The sequence below is a fragment of the Lactuca saligna genome, chromosome 4, assembly GCF_052625555.1.
Source record: "Lactuca saligna cultivar CGN05327 chromosome 4, ASM5262555v1, whole genome shotgun sequence".
NCBI classification, from domain to species: domain Eukaryota; kingdom Viridiplantae; phylum Streptophyta; class Magnoliopsida; order Asterales; family Asteraceae; genus Lactuca; species Lactuca saligna.
Window position 1 is genome coordinate 25,396,702 of NC_136420.1, and position 12,360 is coordinate 25,409,061.

Below are 12,360 nucleotides of genomic sequence, written 5' to 3' on the forward strand. Positions count from 1 at the left end.
AATGTTCATTCCAAAAAATAAACTATTTGGCAATTGCATCTTCAATGGCAACATGTAACCCCTCCATTACTAAAATAAACAAGAAATGAGACAAATGATCTTCTTGCCTAAGACCCCTCTGCAATTGGAATTAGTCTATAGGGCTATCATTTACAAGAACCGAAGCTCTAGCCAACACCAATCAAACATGTATCCAAGATCACTGCTTAGAACCAAAATGAAGAAAATACATCATACAATCCAAAAACTTCAAACTAACCGAATCATAAACCCTTTCAAAGTCAATCTTGAGCAACAATATCTTTTTCTTTTTCTTTTTATAGCATTCAAGTATCTCGCTTACCATTTAGCGGACCATCTAGAATTTGACGTTTTTTTTTTACAAAGGATGATTGTTTCATACTAACCACTCATATAACAAATATAACAGAAGCAATCCGTAAGGCTAAAATCTTAATAATAATCTTACACTGAATTCCAATAAGATTGACAGGATGGAAATCGGTAACCACCATTGGATTACCGGTTTTAGGAATCAATGTAATAATTTATCTAAGCAACATTAGTATGAAATCATCAAATACACCATCAGAGCCATGGTATAATACATGTATAAGTTCCTGTATCGTAATAATGGTTCAAATTCGAACTGATTCAACATAGTCCGGTGTATGAAATCACATCATACCTAACTATGAAACATGTACCAAATACCAAAAATATCAAACCATTTCAAAATGTTATTTGGATTTCGAACTTTGGTTTACTTTTCAGAAGTTTTTTTTTATAATTATTATTAATTTAACCATCAAATTTGGACATAAAAACTGTAGAACTAACCCACTATATCGTAATGTTTACAAATATGCCGAAATACCGTTCTAGGATGTAGTGGCAATACATTCATATGTTTCTTAAATAATATGACCACCTAAATGGCTAAATGGATGAGCATAAAGTGGATACATATCCATCGGTTATCATTCCAAAACGATTAAATTTCAAATTCGGTGGTCATTTCTTAAAAATATAAAGTTCTTGACTATTTTATATAAAAAAAAAAAAAAAAAAAACGTGTGATTATTTTTTGTGAACGACAAAAATAGTAAAAAGGTTTTGGCCATATGTAGTTTTCGCTTAAATTACAATCATTGTCGCCGTGGCAAACTCTTATTGGTTAAACAGACAAGTGGACCCCACGTTAGGAGAATCCTCGCCCATAACCGATACGCTCCTCCAATTGCACACAAGCTTTCCAAGTTGACCGTTTTTGTATTTAGGAATAAACCATTTCACGAGTTCGTAAGGCGCACGTTAGCATTACAATCTCGATTAAATGGCAGAGATCCCTTTTGCTCGATTACCAGTAAACACCAAATGATGTCGAATTGATTGGGATTTGGGAGTTGTAATTTCCCAATCTTTATTGAGAAATCAACCCGACCCGACCCCAATTCTGAATTCTGCAGGTAGGTGTCTGTTCTCTGTTCATATGCTCTTCACTCTGTTCGACTTTGTTTCGGTTGTTTTCTACTCAACTGCATATGACGATGGAGAAGATTTTGTACTTGAATTTCATGGATTTTTTTTTGAGTTTTTCTGTTTAAGTTGAAATTTCTGTGGTCTTTAGGTGATTTAGCTGTAGAAAACTCGAATATTGTGATGATTAGTTGGTGGGAATTCGCCATGCTTTAAATTAACTTCTTTCTATTAAATTCAGTCGTGCTATGGGTTTAGGGTTTATGTATTATTGAGAATTCTAGAGTTGTGAATGCGTGAATTTATGGGAAGCGTATTTATTGTTTTTTTTCTTTTTTTTCTTTTCCTTCTATTTTTGGATAATTTAGGAGACTTGTTCTTCCCAAAATATTCCCATCTTGATTTCGAAATCTAAACCAGTATTTATCGAATTCTGTTTTGCTACTCCAGATTGGTGAACTCAGTTTCGATATAATAGGCAATTTTCTGCTTAATTTTACGCCTATACCCTCTAATTTCAAACAAGAAGCTAACTTTTCCTTTTGTCAAGATAAGATTCTTGAATTTCACAACTTATTTAACTGTTAATGGTATATCTTTCATGATGTCTAATTATAGTTAATAAGCTTTTTTCCTCAATAATCATGAATTAATGTAAACTTTTTAGTTGGAAATTAGTATGCTAATCTTAAAAGAGCAAAAAAAAAAAAAAGGCTTTCTGTTTGATCTCAAAAGTCATACTTTGATACGTTTCATTTTGCTTTTTATGATCTGTTTTTTTACAGATTGAGAAAAAGGAATAAAAATGGATTCACTTAATGATATTAATCCAGAACTGGTGCGATTTCACGAAGGAACCATTACAGATTCCAAAGACATGGGAGAAATCGGAATCTCCATGGAAATTCTAACGAAAGTAGACCTGCAATTGGCGTATTCATCAGAGAAGTTACTTAATTTGGAAAGTCTTTTATTACACATATTATCATGGGAAAACGACTTTGAAGCCATGTATTCTGACGATGTCTCAGTGGAATTCGTTGAAAAATCGCTCACAATCGATCTCTTATTCAGTTTCGTGGATTCCGAGGTTAAAGAGTTTGACGGGTCAATGGATTTGATTCGAGTTGACCTTGTTGACACTCATCAAAGGCTCTCATCATGTAAACATCTTGGAGAATTATTCTCAATCGTTGAAGGGAAACTGCATGATTCTGAGGATTCTTTGAAGCAATCACAAGAACATGTTCTTGAGATGAAGATGAAATTGGCCAAATTGCAAATGACTTCATTCGCTTTCAATAACAATGAATGTAAGTCAGTTAGTTAGTTCATCATCTATTCATTGAAATCCTTATCTGATTTGATTTGATTTATTTACATGAAATTATGAAGGTTTCTCGGAAGATTTTCAAGGTTTGGACATCGAAGCGAAGCCAAGGTTACAAACGATTGATAAAGTTCATGTTCTTAGAATGCTGGAGAAATCGTTATCAAGAGAGCTTGATCTCGAGAAGAAATTAACAGAATCAAAGCAAAACGAAGAAGACTTGAAGCTAAAACTACGATTGACAGAGCAGGTCGCGTTCATCATGGAAGAAGCAGCAGAAGTCGTTTGGGGTCGATTTTTGGAAGCGGAGAATGCTTCTGTTGTGCTCATGGGGGTTTCAAGAGATCTGGTAGCTCGACATCAACTCATTCAATTCAATCTCAATGGTGTCAATCATCGAGAAGATGGATTTAGGTTAAAACTTGAAAACTGTATCAAATTATTGAACACAAAAGACGCTTCAATCGAGAAACTCAATAGCAGAATCACACAGCTCGTTGCAGATAATCTCGAAGTTTCAACATTGAGAGAAAAACTCAAATCGCTAGAAGAAAAAGTCAACGAATCAGAATCTAACCTGAAGAACGCGAATTCAACAAACGAATCGATCCAAGAACGCGTAAGAGAAATGGAAAACATGATAGAGTCGTTAAAAGATAACATTTACACAGCAGAAACTAGAGCTGAAACAGCCGAAGGGAAGGTGGCTCAATTGACCGATTCAAACATTGAATTAACTGACGAATTAGGGTTTCTAAAAGGAAGCCATGAAAGCAGCTCGAAGAAGATGACTACACTTGAGAAACAATCGAGAGAACTCGAGCTTCAGTTGCAATATGCAAAGGCGTCTTCTGAAGCAGGTCAAGAACAGCAAAACATGTTGTATTCTGCAATTTGGGATATGGAGACTTTGATCGATGAACTGAAGCAAAAGGTCTCGATAGCTGAAATCAAAGCCGAAAACGCTGAGGATCAGTGTTTGTTGTTGACTGATACAAATTCAGAGTTGACCAAAGAGGTTGACTTTCTTAGAGCTGAAGTTGAATCACTTGAAGCTTCTTTGACTGAGGCTAATCTTGATAAAGTGACTAATGCTAAAGATATTGGTATTAAGACAAAGCTTATTATGGATACAGTCATGCAACTTGCTACAGAACGTGAGCGTATAACAAAACAGGTATCCCTTACTTTTGTCAAAAATTATTTAATTGTTAAATACACTGAATCATTAATTTTATTTACAAAAAAAAAATCAGCTTGGACTGTGTCTAGGTGAGGCGATGGAGGACTCCAATACGTCTTGTCAGATGATGACATGTGTGTGGAGCCTCCGAGTTGCTAGATGATTGCTCTGATACCATGTTAGATATGTGGAGTTTGATTAATCTCCAAAAAAATCATTTGAGGAGAGATAAAACTCTATCAGATGTAGGGTTGGATGAGACTGTGTCTAGCTGATAGAGAACAATATCATTTATTATATCCATACTTTCTCTGAATCTTTCAGTTGCGTTCTCAAACGGAGAAAAATAGGGTTTTGATGGAAACCCTAAAAAGAAACACAACATTTTCCAATCAAGAAATGAAAGTTGCAACGTTGAGTGAAAAGATACCACAAAATTTGACAAAATCGTCATCGGAATGTATAAAGGCAGGTACACTATTCACAAACTTAACGAATTTGAGTTGTGGGAAGTTGTTATATATCTAATGGTTGTATCCGATTTTATCAATGTCATGACTCAGGTTGAAGAAATAGAAGTGGTGAATGACCCTGAACCAGAGTCATCGGTTACTGACTCAGACTCGAGTTTGGATGAAATAGAAGTAGAAGAACCGGAATCCAGAACTAAAAGAATGCTTGTGATTAGAGCGATTTTTGTGTTGTTGATCTCGGTTTTGGCAGCGTTTTTTGTCAATTGGAAACCGGTTGGTTTTGATGTTAATGTAGGTTGAAGTTTTGGATTTGTGTCGAGTAACATTTGTTTTTTTTTTTTTATTATTATTTTTTTTTGTAGCATTTTTTTTTGTGGCAAGTGTTAAATTTGTGTATATGTGTATGTAAATCATTGTTTTTCATAAGTGAGGTTGAAGTGTGAACATATTGTACATGTATCTTTGCTTTGTTAGATTGAATCAACGATGATGGTTTTTGTTTGATACGATAAAATGAAATTACAGATAAAATTTAAATGAAATAATAAAAAGAACAATGTATAAGGACTTGAACAAAATTAAAGTGAAAAAATAATAATAAAATGTTGTGGCATAGAGTAAATTTTAATCAAAATATAAATTGTATAACCTATATAATTAATGTAGGGTGATGCGACAATAAGGTGATTATAAGATGATTAACAATAAATCGTGTTACTGTTAAAAAAATTTATGTAGGAGTTATGAATATTAGTGTCATCTAGCCAAATGGTTTGAGGGTGCTTTGTTATAGAGTAATAGAAGAGATGTGAGTTTGAATTTCTTATGTTACATAGTTAAATGTATCAAGATCATTATTGAAAGTTAAGTTGGTCACAAATTCTTCATAATTCATACTCTTTAATATTTTTTTAATAGCTATCTTTTTTGATGTTTTAACTTGAGGTATTTTTTTTTGGATAAACCTATCCAAAGCCTTCGTTTGAGACTTTCGTAATTCTTTATTTTTTTTACTACACAATAACTGCTTTTGTAGGCATGTTTTTCTAAAAATTATATATGATATAACATTAACAACAATGCGAAAGTTATAAATATTATTCTTATCAACTAAGTAAATGCCACAAGACAATAATAGAACTACAAAAACTAAAGGGAATTAGCAACTGGGGAAAATTTTCAAATCACTCAGAACTGAAATCAAATTCAGAATTCATGATAGCGTGCTTTGCTCTTTAATTACTAATCAACGACAACAACTAGAATATAAAAAAATAGGCTATCAAATTCAAATATCATGAATAATAGAATACCTATGTAATTTCATTCGACAGTCAAACGATATCAAAAATACAATTAGAAATCAGAGATGGAGTTCAGTAGAATAAAAAAACCAAGAAACAAGAAACGTTATTTGAGCTTTGGAATTGGAGCAAAAAAGTGATCTCCTGTTGCAATGTTTAATTTCAATGTGAGCTCTTCTTCGAATGAGAACATAATATTACCTTTTGTCTTTGGATTATTAAATGGTTGATTGTTGGATAGCCGATTGAATCATATGAAAAGATAGAATATATCAATTTTTTTATCAAGACCAAAACAAAAAAAGCCCCCCCCCCCCCCCCCCCCAAAAAAAAAAAAAAAGGTTTAATATTCCCCAAGGGATAATGACTTAGGAGGGTAATAACGTTTCCTGTTTGTCCATTTTAGATCCCTAACATATTTTTTGTGCGTATTACACAATTAAGGTTATTATAACCGTTTACAAATAGTCATTTTAACATGAAGAAGCCGCTAAAAGGATTATTTATAAACGGTTATAACAACCTTAATGGTGTAATATACACAAAAAATACGTTGGGGATCTAATATGGACAAACGGGAAACGTTATTACCCTCCTAACTCATTATCCCATGAAACTATAAACCTCTATAATAAATTTTTACTTTTTAAATAAGAAACTTATAAGTCTTGGGGTTGGTAGTTTGGATGTTTTTAACCTCGGGCTTCTTTATAAATGGAAGTGGTGGTTTTTTAATAACAATGGAGCTCTTTGGGTTTAAATTGTCAAATTTTGTCATGGGGAAGGTGGTGGTTTTTCGGACGATTCGAGAATAGGAATTGGAGGGGGTGTTTGGCAAAAGATTGTAGGATCCATTAATTACCTCCATGAGAATTGTTGTATTCCTTCTAATTACATGTATAGATTGGTGGGGGATGAGACTCAAACGAGGTTCTAGAAGGATGTTTGGTGCTACTCGAGCATCTTGATTAAAGGCCAAAGCAAAGAGCCTCCCGAACCGCTCCTTAAGAGGAATATCCAAGCACCAAACATCCTTCTAGAACCTCGTTTGAGTCTCATCCCCCACCACTCTATACATGTAATTAGAAGGAATACAACCATTCTCATGGAGGTGATTAATGGATACTACAATCTTTTGCTAAACATCCCCTCCAATTCCTATTCTCGAATCGTCCGAATAACCACCACCTTCCCCATGACAAAATTTGACAATTTTAACCCGAAGAGCTCCATTGTCGTTAAGAAACTGCCACTTCCATTTATAAAGAAACCCGAGGTTAAAAACATCCAAACTACCAACCTCAAGACCTATAAGTTTCTTATTTAAAAAGTAAAAATTTATTATAAGGGTTTATAGTGTCATGAGATAATGACTTAGGAGGGTAATAACGTTTCCCGTTTGTCCATATTAGGTCCCCAACGTATTGTAAACGGTTATATTAACCTTAATGGTGTAATACGTACAAAAAATACGTTAGGGACCTAAAATGGACAAACAGAAAACGTTATTACCCTCCTAAGCAGTGTTCTAAAAGGCGCGCCATGGCGTGAGGCGTGACTCCGCCGTTACGAAAAGCCTCATAACGTTGCTGTTAGGCCTGACGCGTGTCAAGACGTGATATGATGCGCCATGGCGCGTTATGGCGTGTTATGACACGTGTTTTTTCATTTGAGTAGGGATGAGCAAAAGGACTGAACCGGCTGGAACCGGCCCGAACCGAACCGGAACCGGGAACCGGCTTCGGCCAAAATCAAGAATCGAACTGGCCCGACGGTTCTACCGGTTCTTGTCGTGTCTTCAAATGTTGGAACCGATCCTTGAAAAATAGCATTATACGGTTCCGGTTTTTTCCGGTTTTACCGGTTCCGGTTATATCGGTTCCGGTTCCTACCGGTTTCCGGTTCCAAAAATCCACAAAAATAACGTCCCGGTCCCGGCCCGACCGGTTCCATCGGGTTCCGGTTCCGGTGCCGGTTTCGGTTCCGGTTCCAGCCGGTTCCCCGGTCCATATGCTCATCCCTACATTTGAGACATGGTTTTTTGCTCTTTGTTATGTCTTTTTCTAATCGGAGATACAAGTATTGTGGTTTTCATTAAATTTTTGTTACTAGTTATTGATCTAACACTTATAAAAAGTAGTTATATTTAATATAAATTTATATTTACGTGGTAATATAATTTTAAATTAATACAAAATCGCCGCCTTACATCACGCCTTGAAAAACACTATGGATCATCATGGCTCGTTAAACTTAAGACTTGACCTTACCGCCACACCATGCCTCATGCCATTTCATGCCATTTAGAATCATGCTCCTAGTCATTATCCCATTCGAGTCATTATCCCATTCCCTAAGGAAAATTGCCCATTTTATTAACAGCCAGCACGCTCTTTCTTTCAACATGAGCAAAACGACGACGTAGCATTTTGAAACCCTAGATGTCTAGAACTAACGCCTGTATAAAATCACTTCTCCATACCACTGAAAATCTCGCAGCCGCATTCACTTTCTTTCAACAAAATCTCAAACTCGTCGATTAGGTATGTCAAAGTGTAGTTATTTGCACGACATAGCCCCTTTCAACTTGAAGCTCATAGTTGTGAGGAATCATCGAGATCAAAGGGTATTATTTGTGCTAAATCAAATATAGCTTTTGGTAAAAATCTATTCCTATATATCGAATGTTATGCAGTTCGATTCTGTTTTGCCAAAATCACACTTCTTTTTATCTCAATTAGATCTTGATATTAGAAGCAAATGCAAAATGATGAGAAACTTTAATCTGAATTTTAATTGTTGAATTCATATATATTACCTTCAAAGTTCTCTGATTGCTTTGCATATTATTTCCTGATCTTTCATGTGTGTTAATCTTTTTTGACTCAATGATGGTTCTGTTTAGGGTTTTGCAAATTGTCAAAAAAACAAATGAATAATCATGTTTTCGTAGACATTTCTGCAATTTAGTTGTTTTTAATCATGATTTGCTTTTCTTGAAAAAATATTAGAATTTTTGTGTGAATTTAGGGCACCTATTTTCATAGTCTGGTGCGAAACCAACGATCAGATTATACGAGCATGGTGCAACATTAATATTTTTTTTCTTTTATGATTGTTGTTTGACCCCTTTACGTCAAAATAATAATTACTGGAAAAAAGACATTTTTATAGGAAACGGTGACACTGTATTTCATATTTTTTGAATTTAATTAAATTATATATTTTTTAATACACAAACATTTAATATTATATAAATTATATTTTTTAATACACAAAATAATACATAAATTCTACTTTTTTAATACACAAACATTGAATATTATATAAAACCTGTTTAATACTCGGGTTAATTTTAAAAAAAAATTAAACATTAAAGTGTAAACAAAAAATGTTTTTTAATGTACAACATTAAAATAAGAAAAGAAGAAAATATTTATTACAATTTAATATCATATATATGATACTTAATATTTTTCATATATAAATATATGATTTTAATTTTAAAAATTTAAACAAATCAAAAATTAACAAACGGATAATATTTATTTAAAAAATACAATAAAATGATAAGTATCAAAACTTATGAGAGATTGATTTGTGGCAAAAAAAAAATTCATTTATTAAGAAGGATTTTTATTTTTTTTGAAGATAAACAATTAATACTAGATAAAAAAAAGTTATATTAATATAGAACATAAAATTCATTTAAAAAAAGTAAAACATTATTTACTTTTTAAGAACTTATGTAAAACCTAAAAACTTGATTTAATATTGGAATCACGATTTAATACAAGATCAAAACACGATTTATTTAATAATAGATGAAAAGCAAAAATTAAAAATACATATAAAACAAAAAAAATACTATAGCTTATCCCAATGTATTTTTAATAAATCATTTTTTTTTTTGTATTGTTGAAAATCCAAAGATTTTTTTTACAAGTATTTTTTAGCTTTAAGAAAAGCTTTAACATATAGTTTTTTTCTTTTATTCTTTTCAATTCCAAAAGAATGTTTGATTTTCCTCTTAATGATCCCATTAAGAGACTAGCTCTGGATTGTTCAGATTTAAAGTGTTTGGTTGAAACTTTTTTTATCCTTTTAACAGGTGGTCAGATATGTCAAAAAATGATATGGATCGTGAAGAGGTGAGATCGAATCTAAATGAAAAAAAAAATACTTCTAATACCCTTGCCCCAGCATAACACATGCCTGTGTGTTTTCTTTCTCCCCCACTACACATTGAACCATCTTCCACCATTCTCCTTTTTTCTCAGCGTTGACCACTTCTCCTTTGCTAGCCGCGTCGCTCTGCCTTCACCTTCTTTACCTCCACCCTCGATTTCACTCCCGCTCCTTCTTTATGGTCGTTTTTTTTTCAGGCCCTAAAACATGTTCTGATTGATTTATGTTCTTTATCTCCAACAATGATTTAGAAGTAGGATCACAAGAAACCCAATGTTCCAAAACCATAAACAAAACGGGGTACATGTAGTGTGTGAAATCAATGTGGAATAGGAAAATAAACCAAGAAAATTAGGAAGCAATGATTACGAGGTCCAATTTTTTCTTGACCTTCCAAATCCGTTTTTCTTTTCGCCATTTCCCATTCCCATGATCTCCCCAATTTCTTGTAAAAATGTATAATTTCTTTAATGAAGGTACATGTTTATGATATTTTGATATGTTTTTCTTTTATATCTTGTGTGTACAACCTTGACCTTAATTCTCAAACACATTTGAGTTATATCATCATTTTGTGATCCGATTGATAATTGAACAAATTTATTGTGAGATATTGTTAAAAAAATTGTTATACTGTGATCTAAGGATCGGTATATGAAATTTGGATGTTGTATGATGTCTAATTGAATGTTGTATGATGTAAAATTTATATGCAAAAAAAAAAAAAAGTTCAAAGGGTTAAAATGGTCATTTTCACCATTAAAAGGTACACATTCATATGCCTAACAAACATTAATTTATCATTCACATAAAAATTCAGAGCATGTATATCATCCACGCCTCTGCACCATTCATCTATGAATCATCCAGACGCAACCACATAGCCCCTTAGTATCCAACCTTTTGATGTCGATTCTTATTTCCTCCACTTCACTCGATGAACTTTATGCTCATTTTTTTTGCTCTGTCTTGTCACATAAGACGAGTTGGAACTTCATATGGATTGCTGTTGTTGGGCCATTGGTTGATTAATTGGCCTTTTGGCCTTTCAGTTTATAGTTTGGGCCAAAGTATTGGACCAGGATAGGTGAGGGGTAAAATGGTATTTTTACCCAAGATATGAAGTGATATGTATGGATTAGAACTCAATTGCTAATTGAGTATCAATTGATACTGGTAGGTCCGAGAAGTGGATAAGCCAGCAGCTAAGGATTTCATTCAGGAAGCATCTGCATTTGAGGTGAGTCTCCTCATCATACAAATGGGTCGAAGGCACCAAGGCTGACCCATTGTAATGATTTGGAGGATATGCTATCGATACATTATGTATTTATGTGAAGACCATACGGGGGTTCCCATGGTAATTAAGTTATATGTAGTATGCCAGTTGTCTTCGTGACTCTTGCATGTAGTGGATATTTGCGAATGTGTTATCAATATGTTATGTATTTATGCGAAGACCATGTGGGGGTTCCCGTGGCTTATTTTATGCTATTTGGATTGATAATTGAATATATGACATGTTGTTATGAAACTTGTATGGAAGTCCCCGGGGGGTTCCCGTGGCAGTGTATTAAGACCATTAGGAAGTTTCTATGACAATCAGTATAAGTCCTTGGAGGGTTTCCATGACTTCCTAGTATGTTTACTTGTTTAGCTTGTATGATATTTCCATGATTAATGTAGACTGTGTGGAGGTTCAAGCGGCAATTAGCCAAGACCATGTGGGGGTTCCAGTGGCGGCTAGTAAAGACCATGTGGGGGTTTCTCGTGGCACTTTGTGTAAGACCTTGGAAGGTTTCCATGACATCCATATATGTTTATATGTATGGGTTATATGGTTTATGTAGCTTTCATAGCTAATATGGGTTATATAATTATGTGGTTTGTGTGGGGTATGCTTTGGGGAATTCACTAAGCTTCGTGCTTACAGTTTTATTTATTGTTTCAGTTATCATCGATTTGGAAAAGAAGGCCTCGGATTGATTGCAGTGTACATACCTATGATTTCCGCAATATGATCTTGGAACAAATTCTGATAAATGTTTTAATTAACGATGTCTTGGAATGTTTGAAATAAATGGTATCAAAGTTTTGGCTATAATAAAAATGAAATTTTTACCCTTGATTTTAGGTCGTTACATTACTTGGGTGTGAGTGGAGGAGAGTTTTGAAGCTTAGAAAGTGATTCTTGTGTGTTTGGTGTTAAAAGGAGGATCTTTCAAGTGAAGGTGGTGCATTCTAGTTTGTAGATCTAACAACTTCATCTTCTTTTGCAGTTTTTAAAGGTATAAAGTTGAACTCTTGGAGCTTGTTTTAATAGATCTTGTTAGTCTTGCATTTTTGGTCATTTTAGTCCAAAAGCTTGGATCTTTGTGAGTATGGAGTACTCCAGAGCTATAA

The 12,360-nt window shown here is 33.8% G+C and overlaps 1 protein-coding gene, 1 long non-coding RNA gene and 1 other non-coding gene across 4 annotated transcripts; all 3 read left to right on the forward strand.

Moving 5' to 3' along the window:
- Window positions 1–1,241: 1,241 nt before the first annotated feature.
- On the forward strand, window positions 1,242–4,911 carry WIT2 (WPP domain-interacting protein 2). 2 transcript variants are annotated; one of them, XM_078989465.1, is made up of 5 exons: window positions 1,242–1,469; window positions 2,265–2,792; window positions 2,875–3,986; window positions 4,317–4,460; window positions 4,556–4,911. In XM_078989465.1, the coding sequence occupies exons 2-5, from the start codon at window positions 2,285–2,287 to the stop codon at window positions 4,763–4,765; spliced, it is 1,974 nt and encodes a 657-aa protein (XP_078845591.1). In that variant the 5' UTR covers window positions 1,242–1,469; window positions 2,265–2,284; the 3' UTR covers window positions 4,766–4,911. The 2 variants fall into 2 exon arrangements, with proteins under 2 accessions (XP_078845591.1, XP_078845592.1); XM_078989466.1 differs by having other exon boundaries at window positions 4,317–4,464; window positions 4,556–4,691.
- Window positions 4,912–8,132: 3,221 nt separating this feature from the next.
- LOC145041408 (uncharacterized) lies at window positions 8,133–10,449 on the forward strand. Its single transcript, XR_013680177.1, has 2 exons — window positions 8,133–8,428; window positions 9,881–10,449. It is a non-coding gene; the product is annotated as an uncharacterized LOC145041408 (long non-coding RNA).
- Window positions 8,531–8,608, forward strand: LOC145044717 (small nucleolar RNA R160). The gene has a single exon (XR_013681661.1). It is a non-coding gene; the product is annotated as a small nucleolar RNA R160 (small nucleolar RNA).
- Window positions 10,450–12,360: the final 1,911 nt, after the last annotated feature.